Source organism: Hippopotamus amphibius, chromosome 8 (assembly GCF_030028045.1).
Source record: "Hippopotamus amphibius kiboko isolate mHipAmp2 chromosome 8, mHipAmp2.hap2, whole genome shotgun sequence".
NCBI classification, from domain to species: domain Eukaryota; kingdom Metazoa; phylum Chordata; class Mammalia; order Artiodactyla; family Hippopotamidae; genus Hippopotamus; species Hippopotamus amphibius.
The window spans coordinates 2824074-2849074 of record NC_080193.1 but is presented as its reverse complement, the minus strand read 5'-3'; the positions used below and the strand labels follow the sequence as shown (position 1 = coordinate 2849074).

The 25001-nt window shown below is 56.5% G+C and overlaps 2 protein-coding genes and 1 gene segment (V, D, J or C); 2 read left to right on the top strand and 1 right to left on the bottom strand.

The window, feature by feature from the left end:
* Positions 1 to 227: 227 nt before the first annotated feature.
* On the bottom strand, positions 228 to 4936 carry PRAME (PRAME nuclear receptor transcriptional regulator). Its single transcript, XM_057746797.1, has 4 exons — positions 4901 to 4936; positions 3136 to 3455; positions 2262 to 2870; positions 228 to 804 (listed from the first exon to the last, which is right to left on the bottom strand). Exons 1-4 carry the CDS (start codon positions 4934 to 4936, stop codon positions 228 to 230), a joined length of 1542 nt encoding a protein of 513 aa, XP_057602780.1.
* Positions 4937 to 16079: 11143 nt separating this feature from the next.
* Positions 16080 to 18188, top strand: LOC130858463 (immunoglobulin lambda variable 2-23-like). The segment is given in 3 exon segments: positions 16080 to 16128; positions 16246 to 16531; positions 18098 to 18188. Coding segments are annotated over 3 exon segments (423 nt in total).
* Positions 18189 to 19696: 1508 nt separating this feature from the next.
* The window catches only part of LOC130858419 (immunoglobulin lambda-1 light chain-like), a 301160-nt gene continuing 295855 nt past the window's right edge, over positions 19697 to 25001 (top strand). The window contains exons 1-2 of one of the 2 annotated variants that reach the window (XM_057744819.1): positions 19697 to 19748; positions 20124 to 20430. In XM_057744819.1, the coding sequence (XP_057600802.1) occupies positions 19712 to 19748; positions 20124 to 20430 (344 nt within the window). In that variant the 5' untranslated portion in view covers positions 19697 to 19711. Of the gene's footprint in view, positions 19749 to 19954; positions 20007 to 20123; positions 20431 to 25001 lie in introns of those variants that run through there. The other variant, XM_057744818.1, reaches the window with a different exon arrangement.

Here is a 25001-nt window from a genome sequence, read left to right as displayed (position 1 = left end):
CTCTAGAAATTCAGATGCACGTTTCTAACTCTATAGGACGCATCTCCCCAAAGATCCCCGGCTCCCCCCGAGTCACCCCCCCACCCCCGCCTGCTCTGAATTACTTTTCCTTTTCCCGCTAGCACTGAACAATTGTCTGAAACTGGCTTGTGCTCCTTCGAGCTGTGCTGAGATCTGGGTGGCAGTGTCCAAGTGCCCTGGACAGAGCCTGCAGCTCGTGCACTGGGCTAGGCGGACATGTAACAGGGGCACAGGATGGGCTCCGGGTCGTAGAAGGTCCTGTCGCCGCAGTGCGGACAGGGGTTGGCGCTGAACCAGACCATGCTGGGCCGCCCCGACTCGCGCAGCAGCTGCCGGAGCCGGGCGTGCAGCTGCGCCAGGCGGCCCAGGTGCAGGGTGCCGCGCAAGTCCTCGTAGCTCTCCAGGGGCGCGGGGTACAGCACGTGGCTCAGCTTGCTCAGCCCCCTGGTGTGGTGCAGCAGGCTCTCCAGCACAGCCATGGAGATGGGGTTGCCACAGAAGCTGAAGGTGGTGAGCTGGGAGCAGCGGCTCAGGGCGGGCAGCAGGGCGCTGAACTCGGAGTCCATGATGCCGCACTCGTCCAGGTCCAGGTCCTGGAGGGTGGCCGAGACCCTCTCGATCAGGACCCGGAGGGGCCTGGAGCTCATGCTGGTCAGGTTGACCCCACTGAGGCCCAGGTCCTTCAGCTGGCTGACGCTTGGGCACTGCGACAGGTGCATAAGGTCTGACTCCAAAACCAGGCAGTTGGTGATCGACAGGGTCTCCAGGGGGGTCTTCAGGCACCTGGGGAGAGACAGGGCAGTCAGTCCCGGGGGACAGAGAGGGTGGGCGGAGGGATGTGGGGAAGAGAGGTCCATTTCTCCAGGACTCACAGTCTCCCAGAGGATGCCGCGTGCTCAAAGAAGCATCAGGTCAGCCCAAGGTTGAGATGGGTCCCTTCCCCATCCCTTATCTGCTGTGTGACGGGGACAAGGGAAGGAAACCGCACACGCTCTCTGTCCTCACCCGTCAAGCAGGGCACGACGTTCCCCTGCCAGGTGTCGTGAGCACTGGTAAGGTAACGATGGCAGGTGCCCACCAGGGAGCCTGACCCCGTATCCCAAGTGACAGGAGAATCAGCAGACAGTAGTAATGGGAGACACAACCAGAAGTGCTCTCATCTCAGGCTTCCTTCCTGCCACCTCCTGGACCCGGTCACCTGCTTCTCTGTTCCCAGCGAAGCTACTGGGATCTGTGCTTAAAGGGCTAAGCTGGGCAAGGTGCAGCGGGTGCAGCGGGTGCAGCCGGCAGGGACGAACTCTGGTCACTGTATCAGCCACAAACCATCCCTCATGTTCCACAGTTCTTTTTGTTGTTGTTGTTGCTCAATGAACACATGTACTCCTAAGGCTCTGAGTTTGCAGTTGCCAGAAAGGACGTCAATCCAACTCATTCAGACAAACATCCGGGGCTGCATTCTCTCACCTTTCATCACTGCGCTCCAGGCAGAGCGGCGCTTCTATTTCCAGAATGAAGAACAAATTCCGAGAAGAGGTCACTTGTTACTAAAGAACTCCTACATAATCAAAAGCCTTAGAGACAAGCAGTAATTCTAATTTGGACTCAAGACGTTGGAGCCATCTCAATAATGATACTCTCTAGACTCTGTTTCTCTCCTCTGGACTATGTAGGAGCAGTGACTGCTTCGTGTCCTGGTGGACCCCACCATTCTTCTCTCCTGCTCCCTCCCTGTCATCTCCAGAATCAGCCATTTCCCGCCCCAAACCTCACCTGGAACCTAAAGCAGCCCGCGACAGACAGGAATGTGGGGCAGGTGGGAGGGCGAGGCTCACACGGACACACTGCTCAGCGTGGAGCTTCCGATTTGAAACCTCAGATCGGGCGGGCTTTCCCCTGGTCCGTGTCCTCCTCGCTTAGTCATTTTCCATCATCTCAGCTTAGACATCACTCTCTCAGAAAGAATTTCCAAAGCCAGGCTCACCTGGCCTGAAGCCACCATGAAGCAGATTTCCAGCAAGAGGCCCCCTTTGACAGCACCTAACCAAGGCCAGGCCTCTGACCCTGACCCGGGAGGGGACGTGACCGTAAGCCAGGGGACAGAGCGGCAGCATGGCAGGGACCTCCGAGTGGCCCGTGCACCTTGGCACTGTCCACGGCGGGCACAGAGCAGGCTGACGCGCCAAGGGTAGCGAAACGAGAGAGGCCGCTCTGGCCTGCAGAGAGATGGCGCCGCGCCTCACCTGAGCACCTGGTCCAGACGGCCCTCAAGGAAGGAGATGGAGTCCAGGTAGAGCTCCTGCAGGTGGTGCAGGCTGAGGAACTGGGTGGTGAGCTGGCTGACGCAGTGCTCCTCCCTGTCGGCGGCAGCAGGCGGCGCCATGTGGACGTGGGAGAGCAGCAGGCGCTGCAGGCTGCCCATCCGGCCCAGGTGCGCTGCAAACCTGCCCAGCGTGGCCAGCTTCCAGGCGCAGTTCACCTCCAGGTCCTGCACGGAGTCCAGCTGCACCAGCTTCAGGATCTTCCTGATGTCCTGCATCGGCATGGCGAAGACCTTCAGCTTCTGACAGCACAGGCGGAGGGCGCCCCCCCTCTGCCTGACCTTCCTCAGGAGAGAGCTGAGGGATGCGTCGGGGGTGCCCCCCCTGAGGCACAGGTCCATGAGCACCTCCACGGGGGCCCAGGCCTGCTTCGGCCCCGCCCGCGCGCCTTCCACCCGGCGCCTCTTCTTCACGGGCTGGGGCGCCTCAGGCTCCAGCAGCGAGTACAGGCCACCCTTGGCGCCAGACCACACGGTCCAGAAGTCCTGGTGGGCGTTCTGGCGCAAATCCAGCACCTGCAGCTTCCACCGCCTGGGGCAACGGAAGACACCCTGAGATGTACGGAGACCGATGGGGACGAGGACCACGCTAGGCGAGAACGCTACACCCCGCACGCTAGCTGTTCCTCGGGCTGCCAGGGCCCCTCCTGGTCCCCACGTGCCTTTTGTCACCTCTGCATCTTCATCAGCCCTGCACACCTGAAAGCCTGTTCCCAGGGTGGCCCTGTACCCTCCCCAACCCTGGCTGCGTCTTGCTTGGACCCCCAGGCCCTACCCGCCTGCCGGGTCGCCCTCACCTGGGGCGGACCTCCTGAGCAAGCAGACCGTCCAGGCCGTCCAGTGCGGCTTCCAAGGTCTCCTGGTGAGGCTGGTGCTCCTTCATCAGGGCCCCCAGAGGGAGGCAGGGGAAGGGCCAGGCCTGCACCATCGCCTTCAAGGCCTGGTTGTGCCTCCCAGCAAAGGCCGCTGTGAACAGAGGCGGGAATAGCTCGGTGGGCAGCTCCTCCAGGGCGGCGATGGCCAAGGCCTCGTCCCTCAGCAGGCTCTGGCTGGCAAGTTCCAGGAGTCGGGGCGGTGCCTGGATGCCCATCCTGAAGAATCTGCTCCGGAATGAGTCCTGTGCGGACACCAGAGAGCAGGTTGTGGGTCCTTCTTGGGCCAAGAAACAGTGACCCCGCCGTCCCTCTACCCTCCAGGGGACCCAACTCAGAGACACCCCTCTGGACACAAAGGCACAGCTCTGCCCCGCTGGTGCCAGGACGAGACCTTGCCAGGTCCCAGTGAGCAGACGATGTGACCCCTCACCCCATCCTGTATCCACCAGCTGCTGCATTTAATCCCAGCCCCGCAGGCCAGTGGGTAACCTAGGAACCTGAGAGCCGACCCTACCCCTCCTGAGAGAAAGGCTTCTGATGATCCCTCAAGGACTGAAAACAACAAAAATACAGAGTTTAGCCCAACGTGACCTCTTCCTAAATCCCAACAAATAACCCAGATGGGAAAGATGGAGGGGCACTCACACAATGGGTGCTGTTACGTATTTAAAACTCTTTACACGAGAGACCACAAAGCAGCAGGACAGTACTTGACAGCGTGATGTCAGAGATAAAGAAAATAAACTCTAACTCCAAGACGTACCTTTCACCTGTCTCTTCCATGAATATCATTATTAACATTCGGTTCAGGGGGGCAAAGGGCTCACGTTCAGAACAAAACCTCCACTCTTCAAAATATTCTAGGGCATTTTTTTCCCTCATGAAATTAAAACAAACAAACAAACAAAACAACTTTGGGGAAATTTCCTGGTGGTCCAGTGGTTAGGACTCTGCACGCTCAATGACAAGGGCCTGGGTGTTCAATCCCTACTCAGGGAACTAAAATCCCACAAGCTGCATGGCATGGCTGAAAAAAAACCAAAACCAAAACCAAAAACCAAACCAAAAAACCTTTTAGTTTTTAAAACAAACCAAAAAAGCCCTTTAAACTAGCAAAATCACAAACCCATAAATGATATGAACTACAATTACTGGTTACAAACTAAATATGTAAAATGTCATCCAAAATTCTAATTAGGTGTCTTTCATTTAAAAAACGTTCTATTTGGTTAAGAAATATTGTATCTGTCTATAAGAGCAGCCTAAACCAGAGCAGAAATCAAACTGAGATTAAGGCAAAACTGCACGTAGAAGCGAAAGCAAAGCCTGCTACTTCAAACGTTTAAGGAAAAGCAAAGAAAAATTCTCTATAGGAGCTTGGCGTGCACAGCCTGTCCCATGGAGACCCTGGCTGGGCAGCGGTCGGAGCCCGAGGCTACAGACGCCAGGGTGGTGCAGGGTGCGATGTGCTCAGGCCTCTCGAGTCCCTCCTCTGGCTCCCGAGCAGCAGTGATAGGCCTTCCTGGCCAGTCTTCAGCTCCCAGCTGAAAGTTCCATCTCCAGTAGAAAGCGGAACCTTGTTACTGGATCTCCAGCCAGCTAACGCTGACTGGGCTTCCTTGTTACACACAACTGCCGGGATCCTATGTCCACTCGTGGAGGCAAAAGGTACAAGAAGAAAACCAACCTGGAAGTAGGCTTGCTGGGGGAGTTGGGGCCACATCACAATTACCCAGATGTTCAAGCGGAGACAGCTTCCTGCAGACAGCGGTGTCGCCCCCCAAAAAAGAAACAAAACTCATGAGCGTCACACAGTCCCTTACACGATACCTAAGACGGCGAGACGTGTGCCCATTCATGAGGAAGCAGAGGTAAAACTGAGGGATGGTGTCCTCCACACTCTGAAGGTCGAGGCTTCCCCAAAGGAGCTCAGGTCAAAATTACAACTAGGGGCTGGCCGGGGAAGAGGGAGGGGCTGAGCATTTGTAATGAGGCCAATGAAATTACCCAAGATGAGGTAAAGCGTGTTTTGTTTGGAGGAATTCAAAGACCTGTCAGGATGGGCTTGAGAAATTGCCAGCAGACTGGCTAAGAGGGGACCAGGTGGATCCCTTAAACCCAAGGCAAACCCAAGACCCAACCTCCCTCCCTCCCTGCCCGGACGCACAGGCTGTTTCCTCCCAGGAAGCCAGGATCTGCTACCTGGCTTGAGAAGATTAACTGCAGGAATGTGGGCTGGGAGAGAACGGAACAGTACCCGCATCAGTGGAACCTGGGACATGCCTGATTCAGCCTGAAAGCCACTGAGGGGTCAGGGCTATGGCCTCTCTGGGCTCTTGGAGGCAGGGAGGGAAGTAAACACAGGCCAAGCACACGCTCTCGTGTCAGTGAACGGCTGTAACCAGAGGACTTGCCCCGAGGCTCAGCCGTCCGCTTCCACATCCCAGTCCTTCACAGGCCCGGGCTCTGTCCAGCGGCCGCAACCCTCACCATGACCTTCAAAGGCCCCTTCCCAAGTGTATGTGGGTAACTTGACATTTCCTCAATCCCAGGAAACAAGTAAAGTGAAGCGGCTTCTCTGATTTACAGGGATTCTGATGGGAGATAACCATTAGGCCCACACAATTCAGCTCTCCTCTCGCTCTGCATCAAGTGCAGGTACGCGAACACTGACCTCCTCCCTCAGGGGACGTGCGTGAAGCTCTGTTTGGCACTGAAGGGTTTTGGGGTGATGCCCCTGGTGGGCCGGCTCACACGTTGGTTCTGTTGAGGTTTCAGAACACAGACCGACGGAACATCTCCACCCCCTGCATTGTGACGCCGCGACAATTCTATTCTGTGGGCGAGGTAGCATTCTCCAGTTTGGTAATTTCCCAGAGACTGCTTTCTCCAGACTTCTACCGTCCCTATCAGCAGCGTGTCCCTAAAACAGGATTAAGCTGGAATGTGCCCTACAGGCGTTTAAGTCCCAGGCAACCACCTTGACAATCAGCTGCAGGGGGTCCAGATTCACAGCAAAGATAATCAGGAATGCCCCTGATTACGGAGCCGTGCTGGGTGGCTGGGTGCAACGTGGTGCTGGCACTTTTCATCCAGGGCCTCAAATAACCTTCATAAAAAAGCTGACGTTCACAGCTAGCTTTCTGCTCAGCCTGGTGAGCCGGGGACTTGGCCAGGGGAAGACACTGCCCCGCTCCACACAGGGAGTAACTGGAAGACCCGCTCCGGTGAGGGGTCTGGATGGCTCTGCCCCACCAAGTGTTAGGAAGACCTGATTGACTTCACCTGGACCTCGGGGAAACAGGAAATGGCAGGCTCCAACTTTGGGATGTTTCCATGGGAACCCACGAGATCCAAGGAGGCAGGGGAGACTGTCTTTGAATGATGTAAAAAGGGGAAGTGTCGGCCAAACACTCTTCCCCATCCAGCCAGGGGACACGCCTCTGTCCACCTCCACGCAGAGCCTGTTTTAATGGGGGATCCAGGCAGCCAGAGGCAAAAGGACCGGGGCACATCTGCACGAAGAGCCGTCCTTCTCGCCCAGTGTCTGCACTGGCCCAGGACTCCCGGGGCCCATGAGTCAATTTGGGGGATGTTTCTACCACATCCTGGTCATCTGTTCTCATGCTGCACAGGCCACAGCAGCCTCTGAGCTCATGGGGGTGGAGGTGGGGTGGGGCTGTCCTGTCCCCTCTCCCCAATCCAGTCACAGAATTCCTACTGGGATGGCAAAGCATCTGGCCCCGGGGCCATCCTGGGTTTTTAATTTTTTTTATAAATTTTATTTATTTATTTTATTTGCTGCATTGGGTCTTCGTTGCTGTGCGCAGGCTTTCTCTAGTTGCGGCAAGCGGGGGCTACTCTTCACTGCCGTCTGCAGGCTTCTCATTATGGTGGCTTCTCTTGTGGTGGAGCGCAGGCTCTAGGCACACAGGCTTCAGTAGCTGTGCCACATGTGCTCAATAGTTGTGGCTTGTGGGCTCTAGAGTGCAGGCTCAGTAGTTGTGGCACACACGCTGAGTTCATCTGGGCATGTGGGATCGTCCCAGACCAGGGATCAAACCCATGTCCCCTGCATTGGCAGGTGGATTCTTAACCACCGTGCCACCTGGGAAGCCCCTTCCTGGAGTCTTCAGAATGCATCTATGCCCCTGGATTCCTGCTCCTGGCCTGCACTGATAGGGTGGCCCCCTCTTTCTACATCCTTGGCATGTCAGCCCACCTCTCCGGGAGCCTGGGGTGTGGCCACCATGCAGGGGTTGGGGGGCGACATCCTTCCACTGGTATCAACAGAAATCAAGGATTTCTCCCCAGTTCTTCTGAGGCCTTCTGGACATGACAAGCGAAGAAGGAAAAGAAAAGAAAAGCCCAGCTGCTTTTCTGGATCCAGAGTGCCACCAGAAGTGCTGGAAGATGACCCCGCCTGGCTTCCCAAGGAAGGCCCCGACCCCGCTGGTCTTCGGAGGGGCCAGGCTGACGGGAGGCCCTGGGGGCCAGGCCGAGGGTGGCTCTTCCTCCTCCGGCTCTCCTGACCCAGCCTTGAGCAGACAAGGTCTGAGGGCGCTACGGGCCTGGACCTGGGGGCTGGGAGCGTCCCCAGGGTCTGGCTCTGTTTGCCCTGGGGGACGTCTCCCGCCCAGCTGGTCCCCCCCCACCCCATATCCAGACTACCCCTCTCTGTTGGCAACCCTCGATTTACTCAAAACATTTACAGCATGCCGGGGGGCGGGGGGGCCCACTGCTGTTCGGGGTGACCAGAAGGGACACCCAGTGAGAACATCATGGTGTTCTTCCAGTTAGAAGTACATACTACAGAGGTGATGTACGATATAAGTAAAGCTAACTCTGCTGTATTTTACATATGAAAGTCGTTAAGAGAGTAACTCCTAAGAGTTCTCATCACAGAGGAAATTTTTTTCTGTTTAATTCTGTATTTCTATGAGAGACGATGGACGTTCACTAGACTTACTGTGGTCATGGCTGCATCATGGACGTGAGTGGAAGCATGGCGCTGTACCCCTTAAACCTACACAGGTGGTACACTTCCACCTCGGTGAGACTGAAAGAAATAAGATGTCATGGTCTTCCACTCAGGGTGTCTCTGAGGCACGGACCTTGCACTCAACTGAGCTGACAAACGAAAAACAAGCAAAGCCGAAAAAATAATGACAGGTGGCCCCACCAGGGCGACCACGCGTGCTGAAACCACAAAGCCAACCTTCATAATCTACGGCAAAATTATGATTTTTTTCTGCCGCCATAATGTATTTTTCAAGATGTTAAAAACCCTCTTGCACGATCCATTGTTTAACTGTTTAGAGCAATAAAAATGGTAAAGCTACTTCTTCAGCCCACTGTGACTTCAAGCATTGAGACTCAGTGTTTCGCTTCTTTGTGAAAAACTCATCCAGAGTCCTGTCGACACCGCTTCCCTGCTTCTCATCACATAACCTTCAACCAGACCGAGTGTCTTTCCCATGCCTGGGAGGGAAGCGGTCACACTGCTTTCTAGTCTGGATCTGCTCCCCACATTTCACCCTTTGTGCTTTCAGGGCCTGACGTTATCTCCGGGTTTCTTTACTGTGGAGGTGTCTGCTGGCATCACTGCCTCTGGGACATCTCTGTGTTTTTCGTCAAAACCGTGCTCTTCATTCAAGCTTCTCCAGGAGATGGGGACTGGGAGCCTGGAGCTGGATTCCAAATCTGAATGGCGAGCAGACCATTCCTCATGTTTGGCAGAGCTTAAATCACCAAAGCGTTCCACTTTCCTAGTCTCGTGTTCTCTCTGAAGACTGGACACGTTGGCAGGGGCCTTAGACTGCTTTTTCCTTTCCATGTGCAGTGGCTGAGGCTCAAAAGGGCGAGTCCCCTGCACCTGTGTCACAGAGCGGGCCACGGGAGGGTGACACAGGAATGAGGCCCCTGGCTCCTGGTCCAGGGCTTGCTAAGCCAGCCCGGCGGGAGTGTGCTCCAGGAAGTCGCCTGAGGACGGGCACAGCCCACTCTCTTCATGGGCAGTGGACAAGGTTGGGGACGAGGAATGGATGACAGGCTGCATTCAGCCTACACTCAGGGGACGTCATCCACCGCAGCCCAGGGACTCAGCAGGTGTATGGGTCCTGCCAGGTCTTCCAGGAGGATGGGGGGAGTGCTGCGACACTCAGGGAGAAATCCGTAAAGGCCCGTGCTCACTGGCACCTTGGCTCAACAGCTGTCCCTCTGGAGCTCAGGCTCCAGGACACCGCCCAGCACTGCTTGCCCTCGGCAGGAGCAAGTCAGTCGAGCAGCTGATGGGGTGTCACCTGCAGGATCTGGGGAGCAGCTGTGTGCAGAGGCCCCTCCCACGCATGCGGCAGGGGCTAAGGAGGATGTGTGGAGCCCAGACTGGCGTGGTGCCTGCAGGAGCAGAGCTCCGGGGAGTCTCCACCGTGGCCCGGGCTCTGCTCATGCTGTCTGCACAGGTTGAGAGGCACTAAAGAGGGGACCATCTGGCGGCATAGGGATGACCCTTTTCTCCCTCTGCCCTGAACATCTCTGGAATCACCACCTTGACCTCTCCCCTTTGCACGTCCTCCTCCTCTCGGGGTCCTGGGGCCAGTCTGTCGTGACACAGACTCTCAGTGTCTGTGGCTCTGGGACAGAGGGCCCACGTTTCCTGCTCTGGAGACAGCAGTGACACTGCAGGGTACAGCCAGGTGTGCTGGTATCCACAGCACCCACGTGCCGCCCAGCACCCCCAGTGCACAAGGTCGTCCTCACCCCTGGGATCCCTCTCTATTCTCCAGCTCCAGATCTGGCCACATGGCCTCCCTGGCCTCCTCGGGCTGCGGCTGGAGGACTCTCTGTCTCTCTGGGCGCTTTCTTCCCAGGAGAGCCTTTATTTCCTGGTGGTCCCAGCCGATGGCTTAGGAAGACCAGCACTTCCCTGGGCTCACCCACCCTGACCCTGCCTGACACCACACAAGGGTCGAATCTCTGGGGTCTGATGCCGGCCCTGCTCCTTCACCCCAAGCATAGGTTCTGAAAGTAACCATGGCTTTGGGAATGGGCCCCCCAACACACTGCAGCTGTTTCTTCTAAGGAGGCAGCAAGATGAAAGCTCCCTCGGGAAAATGACTTGGAAAAATAAAGGCTGCTCAACCCCCCCACCCCGTCCCGCTGTGAGGGCCTCAAGAGGCAAATTCCACCCAGCTCCACGATGACCAGCACGGAGGAGCCAACAGAGCTTCTTGGGATGCCAGAGGCAGTGCAGGGGACCAGCTTACCTGAAAAGGTCTCCTGCCCGCGACGGCCCAGCTCACACGGGCCTCAGGTCCTCCGACACTGGGTTGCCCTGGTCTCCTACAGTCCCAGTCACCCGGGTCCACCCGAGCCTGAGAGCAAGCCCCAAGATGCTCCAAAAACAAGGAGACGGTGTGTTAACACGTGTGTCTACGAAACCACGGGGAGAACGCCGTTGGGTGACCTGAAAACCGGACCCCGACCCTGCCGTTTCAGGGTCCCACCTCCAGACCTAACCACTTCCTCGTCCGCGGAAGCAGCGGACCATCCAAGGGCAGACTTGGGGCTCGGGTCAAAGGAACCCTGCTGTATGGACACTGACCACCGTCCCGCAGCCCCATCTCTGCCCCCTCCCCGCCCCGCCCCGGCACCTCGAGCGGGGAGCGGCGGCCCCCGGCCTGAGGCCTCCCCCACCCCCCGGGCTCGCGGGGTTCTGACGTCCCCGCGGCCCGCGCCGCCGTCCCGCCTCGGGGCACGTGGCCCGCGCCCTCCCGCGGTGGCCGCCTCGCCCCCGGCGGCCTGCCCGCCAGCCCCGGGTCGTCACAGCTCGTCTGCGGGGGTGGGGGCGCCCGGGGGCTGACTCAGGGTCACCCTGCGGGGCAGCGGGGGCTCCGGGAGGGAACTTACGTGTCACGCAGCCGCGCCTCGCCACGCGGTCCCCGCTCGCACGCAGCGCACAGACAACCGCCGACTCAGCAGCCTCCCGCCCGGCAACGCCGCGGTCCGACCAATCCCGGCTCCTGTTTCCTCCTGGGACAAATCTCACGAGATCCTGGGATCGCGAGTGGGGTCTCCCAGAGAACCCAGAAGGGGGTTATTTTAATAGGAGGGGTTGGCGTGGGGAGAGGGGGAGGGGTGGTGCCCGTGGCCACGCCCACTGGGCTGAGGGTGGGGGGGCGTGAGAGTGGGGGTGGGGTGGGATGAAAGTGGGGTGGGGGAGGGAAGAATAGTGGACCAGGGGGTGCGGGATGGGAGGTGGGGTGAGATGGGGGTAGGGAAATTGCGATGGGGGTGGGGTGAGATGAAGGGGCCCCTGAGACCCGGAGGGAGGGGGCGAGGCCTAGAACCCCCCACCTCCGACTCCCCCTCACCCCCCACCTCTGGGCCTGGGCTTCTCCAACCTCTTTCCCTCAGTGCCCCACCCCCAGCTCCCTCGTGTAGATAAGATGTCCCCGCCCTCGGCCGGTCCAATGCCCCCTCCTCTCTGGACTCTACCACTTACGTGGCCCCTGGGGCAGCGGAGACCCCCAGCTGGCGTTCGATTAGACTGTCCTCTCTCCAGATCGTGTTTCCCCCCCCCACCCCCGTACCTGCGTCCCCCGCCTCACCCCCCCATTCGGTTTTCCAGTGTTTTCAGAAGCCAAACAATCCCTGCGTGTGGTCTCCTCGCCTCCGTCTGATCTCCGCCCCCCGCCGATGGCCTCCGCCTGCGCTGGTGCTGAGCGCAGGCTTCTCCTCTTCCCACCAACGGACCCTTTCGGACGAAGGCAGGGCTGGGCCTGCAGACGCAGAGTGTGGGCGGGAACCGCCAAAGTGGTGCCCCTCAACCCTGGGGGTGGCGTGTCGGGGCCACGGGGCGGGGGGGGGGGGGCACCGGGGACCCGGAACCCAGGACGGTTTTGGCGCCGCCTTCCTGGCGGCCCCTGTGAGGGAGGAAGTCAGGCTTCTGGAGAGATGGTGAGAGCCAGGTGGGTGAGGGTTCCTGCCTGGAGGGGTTAAGAGCAAAGCGGAGCTCCAGCCCTGTCACTCACGCTGACCTGGGGGACCTCCTTTGGGTCCTTTGAATTCAGCTTCCTCACCCAAGCCCTGAAAGTACTTGGCCTCCTCCGACTGTGAGACTGTGTCCTTGTCGTCCAGGTGACCCTAAATCTTTAACCACCGGCCACCGGAAGGTGGTGGTGGCCGAGAATAACAGGCAGGGCAGCAGTGATGGCTGTTTTTTGTGGCTCTACCCTGTCACTGCCCCAGACATCCCCGTGCCTGTGAGCTAACAGAGCTTAAGGTGTCCAGCTACACACGTGGATGGATGAAGGACTACACAGGTACATAGCAATGAGGGCGTACTGTTGATTCCCCAGGACCTGGGATTGTCCGCTGGAACAGGGCTGCTAAAACCTCAATTCTTTTCACCTTGCAACTGGAGGGTCAGCCCTCCCGCCTCCTTCCTCTTGCCCAGACTCATTCAACAAACATTTGTCCTTGAGAGGCTGCCAGTGCAACACTCAAGGAGACACGTACTCCTAAGTTTTAGGGTGGAAACAGAAAAAACAAAACAAAACAAGAAGACCATTGTTTTAAAGTGGCAGGTTATAACTAATTCTCTGAGAGGGCAAAGGACGGGTCTGTGGGATTTGAAATGGAAAGGGGATCCCTTTGAAGATTGCAGGTCATTAGTTTCATGACCTGATGGCTGATTTAAGGCTCGCTGAGGTTGACACACTGAGGAGAAGACGTCAGAGATATTTGAAAGCCAAGGTCACACGATTGCTTATATTGTACCGTATAGTCCTGTTCAGGGACAAGGAAATGTGAACGTAACATTCCTTCATTTCACTGCTTCAAGCAGTGCTCACAAGATTTACCATATTGCTGGAGCTACAGTAGGCCTGTAGAAGAAAGAGTGAAAGTTACGGGGACCCCCACCCCCTGGGATACGTGTAATTCACACTTGTGAACATTGTAGATAAGCATCTCAGGATGTCCAGAAGATGGTCACTAAAATGATAACGCTGGCCATGGTAAAATACTTTTCTATATATTTTGTTTGTTTCTTTTGTTTTGTTTTTTGGCCACGCCATACACCATGTGGGATCTTCGTTCCCGGACCAGGGATGGAACCCGTGCCCCCTGCAGTGGAAGCGCCGAGTCCTAACCACTGGACCACCAGGGAAGTCCCAACTTTTCTATATTTGGGGGGAACCTTTTCCATCATAATTTTTTTTCCGTGACCAATGATTTATTTTGGAAACATGAAAAAATTTAGTCACCCGGTGCAACCTTTGGTCCCCCAATCTGCTGTAGCATTAAGCTGACAAGAAAGGTCTTGGAGAGAATCCAGGATGGCTGGTCTGCGTTCCTAAGGCCGTGTGTCCTGATCTGGTGGAACCACTACTTTTGAAAACCCTTTTGGGGTAGGCTATGAATGAGCTCAGAGGGAAAGGCAGGAGCCCTCAAGTAGAGGGCAGCATCCTTCCATCCCAGACTCAGACTCAGGGCTCCTGCAGGCCCTGGGCTTGCAGGTGCAGAGGGCAGGAGGCCCCTCCCCAGGGGCACGCCTGTGCATGTGCGGGTGTGTGGTGGCGGGGGAGATTAGCTGTGTGGGGAGGGGAACTCAGCAAAAGGCCCGTGTCCCACAGATTCACCCTCAAGACAACTTCTTGGGAAGAGGACATTCCCCTCACCCCCGCCTTCCTGGCTGGGCCAGGGCATCTACCTGCTCCCCTGGTGTCAAGTCTCAGGGCTTGGAGCAAAGGAGGAACTGAGAAACATCCAGCCCTTTGAGGGTCTGGATAGAACAAGAGCAGAGGAAGGAGGAATTTGCCTTCCTTTGCTGTCTCACTATTGAGCTGCAACATCTCATCTCATATTGCTCTGTCCTCAGACTGGAATCTACACCAGCAATAACTGTGGTTCTCAGGTCTTAAGGTCTTGGACTGAATTGCACCAACAGCTTTCCTGAGTCTGCAGCTTGCAGACTGTGGGATTTAGTATTATCTTAAATAATAGACAGTATTATCTTAACCAGTGTCTAAAATAAAGAGCACAAAAATGTTTGAAACACACTCAAGCAATAGTCACGAATCAAAAACAATCACTTCAAGGACTTCCCTGGTGGCGCAGTGGTTAAGAATCTGTCTGCCAATGCAGGGGACACAGGTTTGATCCCTCGTCCAGGAAGATCCTACATGACAGGGAGCAACTACGCCCATGTGCCGCAACTATTGAGCCTGTACTCTAGGGCCCACGTGCCACAACTACTGAGTCCATGTGCCACAACTACTGAAGCCTGTGCACCTGAAGCCCGTTTTCACAAGAGAAGCTACCACAGTGAGAAGTCCGTGCACCACAGCAAAAAGTAGCCCCAGTCTCTGCAGTTAGAGAAATCCCACGCGCAGTAACGAAGACCCAGCACAGCCAAAAATAAATAAGATTTAAAAACAAACATACAAAAAAAGATCGCTTCGCTGAAACATTTTTCTTATTCTCTCTCAATCCCAAGGACAGCCTTTAGCTTTTCCCGCCATCGGCCATGGAATCACCCCTCTTGAGCTACTGAACTGTCTGTCACTCGGTATGAAGACGGCCTCACAGGCAGAATATGGTACCAAGGCTGTTACTGGGGGATGGGCTAACTAGTCCTGGGGGGAGCTCCAGGCCATCTGGTGTGGCAGGTGACATATCCCATCCTGGAGGGAGTTAATGGACAAAGGGAAATGAGCTTAGAGGGGATGGAAGGGATCCGGGGGCGGGTACTGGGGGGGGGGGAAGGAGGGAGGGGGGGGAGGGTAGCAGCAGAGGGATTTGCAGCTCCCACTCAGCTGCCTCCCTGGGGCCTGGTGGGCACCGTCTGCAGCCACCAGGGGCAGCGAGGGCCGGGATGGGGGGAAGGCAGCGGTGGCTTCTCCTGTCCTGCAGGACGTGTCAAGAGCACCGCAGAGACAGAGGCTGGAGGGGAACGTGAGGAGCCTCCCAACGGAGGGGGATGAGAAGGAGCCGGGGGTGGGGGAGGGATGGATTGGGAGTTTGGGATGAGCAGATGCAAACTCCTATATACAGGGTGGATGGACAACAAGGTCCTACGGGGCAGCACAGGGAACTGTATTCCATGTCCTGTGATGAACCACAATGGAAAAGAATATGAAAAAGAATGGATACGTACATGCAGGTGAGTCACGTTGCTGCACAGCAGACATTAACACAACATTGTAAATCCACTATATTCAATAAAATTTATTTGTTTTCTCTTTTCTTTCTTTTTTTTTTTTTGCCTTATTTTCTGGCACCGCCCCACAGCATGCAGGATCCTAGTTCCCCGACCAGGGATGGACCCTGAGCCCCTGCAGTGCAAGTGCAGAAACTTCACCACTGGACACCAGGGAAAGTCACTGCAAGAAAATTGTTTTACAAACGAAGGAGTTGAGGGGATACCGGTGCCCAGCTCTGCCTTTTACTCCAGGAAAGTGGGCAATTGGATCTTTCAGCCTCCTGGGCCCAGGTCCTCTCCTTTGCCCCAACAGCACACAGGGCACATTCTGGGATTCCTCCCCAGGAACCATGATGACACCCACACCAGGACACACAGGAGATCCCGGGGCTGCATTCCTCTCCCACATCCTGTCGTGGACTCGGTCTGTCCTCACACAACATGTGAAAGAGGAAATTGTCCAGGAAGCTCTGCTGTCAGGGCTGCAGAAGTATCCAGAACAAATCAGGTCATGGGGGTGAGCAGAGGGGGTGAGGAGGGGCAGCTGCAAGAAGCTGATTTGCATGGTGGCCCCGCCCCCCTGTGGGGGGGAGGGGATAAGAGAGGTCTGGGGAGCAGGCCCAGGGCTGGGGGCTCAGAAGGCAGCGTCTGGGGCGTCTCCACCATGGCCTGGGCTCTGCTCCTTGTCACCCTCCTCACTCAGGGCACAGGTGAGGCCTCCAGGGAAGGGACCCCGGGGACATCTGCCTGATCCTTTGTGTCTTTGTCCTCAGGATGCCCTGGACCCCAGCCGGGAGCTGACCAGCATGTGTTTGTCCTCCTTGCAGGGTCCTGGGCCCAGTCTGCCCTGACTCAGCCTGCCTCGGTGTCCGGGAATCCAGGAGCGACGGTCACCATCTCCTGTGCTGGCACGAGCAGTGACGTCGGGAGTTATAACTATGTCGGCTGGTACCAACAGCACCCGGGCTCGGCCCCCAAAACCCTGATTTATCAGAACAATAAGCGGCCCTCAGGGATCTCGGATCGCTTCTCTGGCTCCAAGTCTGGGAACATGGCCACCCTGACCATCTCTGGGCTCCAGGCTGTGGACGAGGCTGTTTATTACTGTAGCTCATGTACAAGTGGTTACACTGAGCGCAGTGGTCCATGTTCATGGGGAAGTGAGACCGAAACCTGCTCTGAGCTCGCTCAGTCCTTCAGTCCTAACCTCAGGATTGCATTTGTTGTTGGCTATTTTTTTTTTTTTTGCAATATTTACAAACCTAGATGAAAATTTATAGGTAACCCGAAACACTCTTTCATAACCTTTTCCCAGAGTGGCCAATTTTTAGTCTCCTGCCATATTTACTTTCCGTTTTCTCTGTGTCTGTCAGAGTCTCTCTCCTCCTACATAGGTAGATATATTTGTATGTTTATATGTAAACATATACCTAAGTATCCACCCACAAACAAATGCCCCGTCCTGTACGAGGTCCCAAAAGCGAATTCATCTTGAGGCCTTCCTAAAATGATGACGGGCAAGGGGTGTCCCAAATTCCATCTGCTCTTACACATCCTTTTCTGGAAAGGTCCTTAGCTGCCCCCAGTTTTATTTTATGTTATTTTTACTTTATTTTATTTTACTTTATTTTTTTCTTTTCTTTGTTGCACCACAAAGCTTGCTGGATCTTAGTTTCCTGACCAGGGGTTGACCCGCCCCCCAGCCAGTAAGGAACGGATTGTAACCATTGGATGGCAGGGAACTGCAGAATTATTTTTTATTAACGACCGTGATAACCAATTTAGGTTCATTTTGAAAGAATCACGAGTTGGGTTTGTGGTGCCTTCAGCAGGAAACGAAAGAAAGTGTGAAGAACTTCCTGGAGAAAAGACAGAGGAGAAACCAGTGACCTCGGGTCCTCTGAGGTTCCTATGCCAGCAGGAAGAAAGGACACACGGGGTGACCTAGGGCAGAGTTGGGGTCAGTCCATGAGGAAAGATGCCCGTGAAGCAGCCAGACCCCAGCCGCTGCTCAAGCCCCCATGCTCGGCCCGCAGGGAGGGGCCTGCTTTGTGTCCTGAGCGGGGAGGAGACACCCGGCCCAGGACCCTTCTGTCCCTGTGGCTTCTGGCCGGTCTGGGAGGCCTGGGGCTGAGATGCTCTTGGTGGAGGACACTGAGGTGTGGTGGGAGGGGTCCCTCCAGCTGCCCCAATTCAGAGGAAACCAGGGACGGAATCGGGAGGGGAAGCGGGGCCGGGACCCCAGGAGGGGCTGCTCAGTGCCCCACCCTGAGGCTTCCTGGGAAAGACGCCCTGCTGCAGCTCCAGGCAGAAAACAGGCTTACCCACCCCGAGGAGCCCTGCAATCAGCTGTCACCGGTTGTCAGCAGAGGAAGGTTCTGGAGAGAAATCAGGCTGGTCTTTGTGCCCGGCTGGGCATCAGGAAAGGTAGGGAAGGAGCTGCACCTTCCCGGGGGTGGGCAGCACCAGCTCAGGGTCTGCATTTGTAGACGGCGGGGGGTGGGGGGCTTCTCCAGGTGTGTGTGTGGAGCTTCCACAGGTATGTGAGAGGAGGGAAGGTGGGGGCCCTGCAAGGGTGTCCTGAGTGGGGAGATGCAGGTTTGGCTCCAGGGGAACTTCCAAGGGAACCACAGGGACCGCACACTGGCTGCTCACCTGAGCAGGAGGCCACGCCCACACAGGAGAGCTCAGCTCGGAGTCCCAGGGCTGGGGTTCAGGAGCAGATGTGGGTGGAGGCCCCCCTTCATCTCAGAACTTGGGGCAGGGGTAAGAGAGTCTTGTCCCAGGTGGGGGCTCAGGAAGAGGGTTCTCGGTTGTCTCCACCGTGCCCTGAGCTCTGCTCCCCCACCCTCTTGCTCCGGGCACAGGGGAGACCTCCAGGGAAGGATGTGCCGGGAGCCGCATCCTTAGGGAATCCGGAGCCCACCCCCTTTCCCCAGACCCTCCCACGGGAATTCCCGCAGTCCTTTAGGTCATCCTTGGTCCTGTTGGACTGTCCCTCCTCCTTTGTGCAAGGTGTTTCCTGTCATCACGTTGAGAAGGTGGTGTGTCTGTCCCACGTCCCACGTTCCTCATCCAGGCGTCTGCTGGGTGGGTTTTGTTTCCACCGTTTCCTCCCCTGTGCGTCCAAATCTGCCCCTGGAGCACCAACCCTGGGACAAGCCTGTGCAGGACAAGCGAGGACCTCCCGGGGGAGGGTCAGGTGACCTTCCAGGTGTGCCAGGTGACACATTCCACTTGAAAGTCGTTGGTGGATGAAGTGACAGGTGCGTGGCGGGGAGGAGGAGGGACAGAGGGGCTGGTTCAGAGGTGGAGGAGGCAGTGGGAAGAGGAGGAGGAAGAAGTGGTGCGGGGGCAGAGCTGGGGGTCAGCCCCATCAGATAACTCCCTGCAGCTCGGTCATACCGTCTGCAGCCACCAGGGGGCTGCGAGGGCCGGGATGGGGGGAAGGCAGCGGTGGCTTCTCCTGTCCTGCAGGACGTGTCAACAGCTGCTTCCAGCGGAGCCCCTCTGATGTCCCAAAGCATTTGTGCCCCAACAAGTCATCTTCAAAGTGCTGAGAAATGTCCTGGTGCTCAGGCTCAGGCCTCTGTCTCCAGAGCACCGCAGAGACAGAGGCTGGAGGGGAACGTGAGGAGCCTCCCAACGGAGGGGGATGAGAAGGAGCTGGGGGTGGGGGAGGGATGGATTGGGAGTTTGGGATGAGCAGATGCAAACTCCTATATACAGAGTGGATGGACAACAAGGTCCTACGGGGCAGCACAGGGAACTGTATTCCATGTCCTGTGATGAACCACAATGGAAAAGAATATGAAAAGGAATGGATATGTACGTATAGTTGAATCACGTTGCTGTACAGCAGACATTAACACAACATTGTAAAGCAACTATATTCAATAAAATTTCTTATTTGTTTTCTCTTTTTGTTCTTTTTCTTTTTTGCTTTATTTTCTGGCCCCGCCCCGCAGCATGCAGGATCCTAGTTCCCCGACCAGGGATGGACCCTGAGCCCCTGCAGTGCAAGTGCAGACTCTTCACCACTGGACATCAGGGAAGTCACTGCAAGAAAACTGTTTTACAAATGAAGGACTTGAGGGGATACCAGTCCCCAGCTAGGCCTTTTACTCCAGGAAAGTGGGCAATTGGATCTTTCAGGCTCCTGGGCCCGGGTCCTCTCCTTTGCCCCAACAGCACACAGGGCACATTCTGGGATTCCTCCCCAGGAACCACGATGACGCCCACACCAGGACACACAGGAGATCCCAGGGCTGCATTCCTTTCCCACATCCTGTCATGGACTCGGTCTGTCCTCACACAACACGTGAAAGAGGTAATTGTCCAGGAAGCTCTGCTGTCAGGGCTGCAGAAGTATCTAGAACAAATCAGGTCATGGGGGTGGGCAGTGGGGGTGAGAAGGGGCAGGTGCAGGAAGCCGATTTGCATGCAGGCCCCGCCCTCCTGTGGGGGGGAGGGGATAAGAGAGGTCTGGGGAGCAGGCCCAGGGGTGGGGGCTCAGAAGGCAGCGTCTGGGGCGTCTCCACCATGGCCTGGGCTCTGCTCCTTGTCACCCTCCTCACTCAGGGCACAGGTGAGGCCTCCAGGGAAGGGACCCCGGGGACATCTGCCTGATCCTTTGTGACTTTGTCCTCAGGGTGCCTTGGGCCCCAGCATGGAACTGACTAGCGTGTGTTTGTCCTCTTTGCAGGGTCCTGGGCCCAGTCTGCCCTGACTCAGCCTGCCTCCGTGTCCGGGAATCTGGGAGCGACGGTCACCATCTCCTGTGCTGGCACCAGCAATGACATCGGGAGTTTTAACCATGTCAGCTGGTACCAACAACACCCGGGCTCGGCCCCCAAAACCCTGATTTATAATGTCAATACAAGGCCTTCAGGGATCTCTAATCGCTTCTCTGCCTCCAAGTCTGGGAACACGGCCACCCTGACCATCTCTGGGCTCCAGGCTGAGGACGAGGCTGTTTATTACTGTAGCTCAGCTAAAGGTGATTACCCTAGCACGGTGGTCCAAGTTCATGGGGAAGTGAGACTAAAACCCGCCCTGAGCTCCCAGGCTCCCCATGGCTGTGACTCTGCTGGTGGCTGGTCTGCATCTTAGTTGAAGCATCGGCAGCTGAGAGGAGATGTGAGGACCCTGCAGAGGGATGAGGGCCTAGAAGAAGGTGTGGTTTCCATGGTTTTTGTCCCTCGTCTTTGACCTGCATCTGAGTGGGCTGTGTGGCCCGAGGAAAAGGTCATGGCTCCCGAGGACGCTGCCACGTGAGGCTGTGCTGATTCCCTCAGGAGCCCCCACCCATCACCCCTCTTTGCTTCTAGACCAACAGTTAGACTTGGGTCCCAGAAGCTTCCTAGGACGAGGTGTGGAGTGTGAGCCACAGAGGGTCACTGCACTCCAGGAACCACTGGGTTCTCCTAATTCACACAGACAGAAATCCCAGAACACGTGCGGGAAGGGATCCGGAGGGTGGGGGTCTTGGTGGGAGGAACCCACGGCTGGAACAGTGGGATTCCCTGACCTGAGCTCACTCTGCGGAGACTCTGGGTTTCACGTTCCCTGCAGCTCGGGGAGGAAGAAGGAACCCCAGCAGGTTGGCTGGTTGGTTGGTTGGCAGAAGCACAGTCCAAAGATGGTCCCTAGTGAGTGAACTAGAGAGGCTGCACCTGCCTACAGTAGGGAGTTTGGAGCATCCTTGAACATCTCTGTGCTCACTCTTCTCTCGTCCAGACCTTATAATCGGAACTGGAGCCCCTCAGCTGGAAATCCTAAATGCAATGGGAGGACTTGGAACCCAGGTGACTGGGGCCTAGGAGTGGCCCTCCGATGCCAAAGGCAAGGTTATGGTCATGGCCTGTGGATGCACAGCAGCAATCAGAAGAGTCTGACAGGTGTAGATTTCTGAGATTGGCTTGTTAATCATCGTTTTTCTAGAAGTGAAAAAGGTAGAAGGCTGCTAAATTCCTACTTGGTCAAATAAACTTCTAGGTCAAGTGACAGAAGTCTAAGTGAAATAATAAAAAGTTCCCAAACCTCCCACTCATTGCCCACCAAGTAGACTCTCAAGACTCAGTTGCGGGTTGTCTCATGGCTGTGATTTCATTAAGTGAAAGGACACCAGGCAAAATAAGCAAAGGGCACTGGTGGATGAGGTCAAGTGCAAGGAAACCAGGAGCCCTTTCCCAAGGGACAGGCTTCATCCCCAGCATCGCATGGTGACAATGTGTGTGAAGAATTGTACCCCAGGGAGGCTCGTCAGACCCTCAAGTTTCGTGCAAAGGCCTGGCCTCCTACGCATCCTGTGTGTGGCATCTACAGAAACTCGAGACCTCCAGTGGGGGGTGGGCAGTCAGGGGATCAGCATGAACCATACGTCTGAAGAAAGGTGTAGACGTAGGGGGTCACCTTTACTGGAGAGCAGTGGGAACCTTCCTGAGATCCAATTCCCAGACACAGACCAAGGGCCAGGCTTGCAGGCAGGTCTCTCTAAGGACGTTAGTCTCAGGCTGTGGGGTAACTCTTCTCTGCACAAATCCTACTAGTACTCCTGCACCCGAGCTCAGGACCTGAATCCAGGAGAAACCCAACATCTCACTGTCATGTCCATGGGATGCTCTATGCAGGACGTGCTATGTCTCTGTGAAGAAAGAAACACACACAGATGGAGAGAGACATGCGCACACCCAGGGCAATCACTCCTGGGTCCCCCCGCCCCCCGCACGCGGATTGTACCCAGGAAGGGAGCAGGGATCTGCCCTGTGGGGACCAGGTGCTCCCTCTGGATCACCCCCAGTGCTCTGTGCCCAAAAGCAGGAGTGTAAACCCTGGGATGCAAAGGACAATTAAACCAATGTCCGCTTTCCACATGATCAGGACTAGACATTTCAGATGCTGAGAAAGTGATACACTTGGGAAAGACCCATCAGCCCTGATTCTCTGTCTGGAAAACACTCTGGGTCCAGGGACTCCATGGACACAGGAGCCTGACCTCAGGGAGGCGCCAGCTCTGGGGTGAGGACCTCCCACTGAGCACAGGGAACAGAGCAGAACCCTCACGTGCACCACGTGGCAGACAGCACTGCCTGAGGAGAGGTCCCTGCAGCTGGGCCCTGAGCCCATCCCTGCCCCAGCCCCTCCTCCCAGCCCTCAGACCCTGGCCTCTTCCCTCATTTTCCATTCGGTCTCCCTCCGCGCTGACAGAGCGCTGACTCCTTCTTGCTCTATTATTTCTCAAACCGTTTGGAGAATTCAGCTACATCTCATGGCCCTGTATTTCTCATCCGTGTACCTGCGGGGGTGGAGTCATGTATCGGGTGAGTCTCCTCTGCCCTGAGCTGAGACCTCCTCAAGGTCACTCACCCTGCGACACGGTGGTCCGGAGAGAAGGTTAGAGACCCTTCTGGGAGGGGGGTGTCTGAGTCATGTGGGAGGAAGGTGACAATTCTGTCCGATGGGGCTGCAGGATACAGGACATGGGCATGGAGGGGATGAGGAGGGACAGGGTGGCTGGTCCTGAGCTGGGAGGAGGAGGAGGAGGAGGAGGAAGATGCGGAGGAGTCAGAGCTTGGGTCAGCCCCACTCAGCAGCCTCCCTGGGGCTCCGTCATCACCATCTGAAGCCACCAGGGGGCAGCGAGGGCCTGGGTGTGGAGAGTGTCTGGTCTGGTCCCCTGACCTATGGGAAGCCCCCCAGCTACTGCCTCCTGAGCCCCCAAGGGAGAGTGTAGGGTGCAGTGTTCCCAGTGTGTTCTCCTCCTTGAGCGCTTTACCTGGAGGCAAAAAAAGGTCCCAGGTCTCATCCTCAGAACCCCGGAGAGGCAGGGGACAGGGGTCAGGGAACCATCCTGCTGAGGGACAGGTGGGGGAGGGGATGCACACCCCCAGCTCCCCTGTGGTGCCGGGAGGAGCTGGGAGGGAATCGCTCAGTGCCCCCAGCCCCTCGGGCGCTGTCCTCACCTTCCACCCAGAACAAGTGAGTGGCTGTCATAGTAATTAGCCAAGGACACGGACTCCCACAGTGGACACAGGGACAGCCCACGACAGCCCCATGTCCTGGGCTCTGTAATGGTCCGTGTCCTGAATAACGACAACGTGTCAAAGGGTTCTCACCATCTCAGAAGAGCCCTGAAGTCCGGGGAAGAAGAGACTCCAGTGTTCAGGGCCAGGTCACAGAACTGGGGTGGGGGCTGGGGGTCAAGGACCTGCTCTTGGATTCCATGTGCAGATGCTTCATAACAAAGAGGTGGGGGGGGATGGGACCAGGCAGCAGCTGGGGGTCCCACCATCCACCCAGCACAGAGCAGGGGTTTCCCCAGCTGGGCATGTCCTTTTCCAAAGATACAGACCTTGGCCATGGGTGTCCAGCAGAGGGCACTGCAGTGTGTCCCTTGCACGGAAGGACCCAGGGACCCAGTCCAATCCCAGCAGAGACACTGAAGGTCCAGGAGCTGATCCCCTGAGGGACGTCAGCTGGTCCTTCTCTCCCTGCCAACCCGCTAAACACAGGGCCTGCTCCTGTATACACGGGTCATCTGATGTGTCAAACAGCTCTGACCCCCTGAGATCTACTCTCCCTCCAGGATGCAGAAAGTCTCCTGTCCAGGGCCAGGGCAGAGGAGGGGGAGGAGAACCCCGCCCTGGGGCCTGGTGGGCACCCTCTGCAGCCACCAGGGGGCAGCGAGGGCCAGGATGGGGGGAAGGCAGCTGTGGCTTCTCCTGTCCTGCAGGACGTGTCAAGAGCGGCTTCCAGCGGAGCCCTTCTGACGTCCCAAAGCACTTGTGCCCCAACAAGTCATCTTCAAAGTGCTGAGAAATGATCCAGGGCCCAGGCTCGGGCCTCTGTCTCCAGAGCACCGCAGAGACAGAGGCTGGAGGGGAACGTGAGGAGCCTCCCAACGGAGGGGGATGAGAAGGAGCTGGGGGTGGGGGAGGGGTGGATTGGGAGTTTGGGATGAGCAGATGCAAACTCCTATATACAGGGTGGATGGACAACAAGGTCCTATGGGGCAGCACAGGGAACTGTATTCCATGTCCTGTGATGAACCACAATGGAAAAGAATATGAAAAGGAATGGATATGTACATATACTTGAGTCACGTTGCTGTACAGCAGACATTAACACAACACTGTAAATCCACTATACTCAATAAAATTTTTTCATTTGTTTTCTCTTTTTGTTCTTTTTGTTCTTTCTTTTCTGGCACTGCCCCACAGCATGAAGGATCCTACTACCCCGACCAGGGATGGACCCTGAGCCCCTGCAGTGCAAGTGCCGACTCTTCACCACTGGACACCAGGGAAGTCACTGCAAGAAAATTGTTTTACAAACAAAGGAGTTGAGGGGATACCGGTCCTTTTACTCCAGGAAAGTGGGTAATTGGATATTTTAGCCTCCTGGGCCCGGGTCCTCTCCTTTGCCTCAACAGCACACAGGGGACATTCTGGGATTCCTCCCCAGGAACCACGATGAGGCCCACACCAGGACACACAGGAGATCCCGGGGCTGCATTCCTCTCCCACATCCTGTCATGGACTCGGTGTGTCCTCACAGAACATGTGAAGGAGGTAATTGTCCA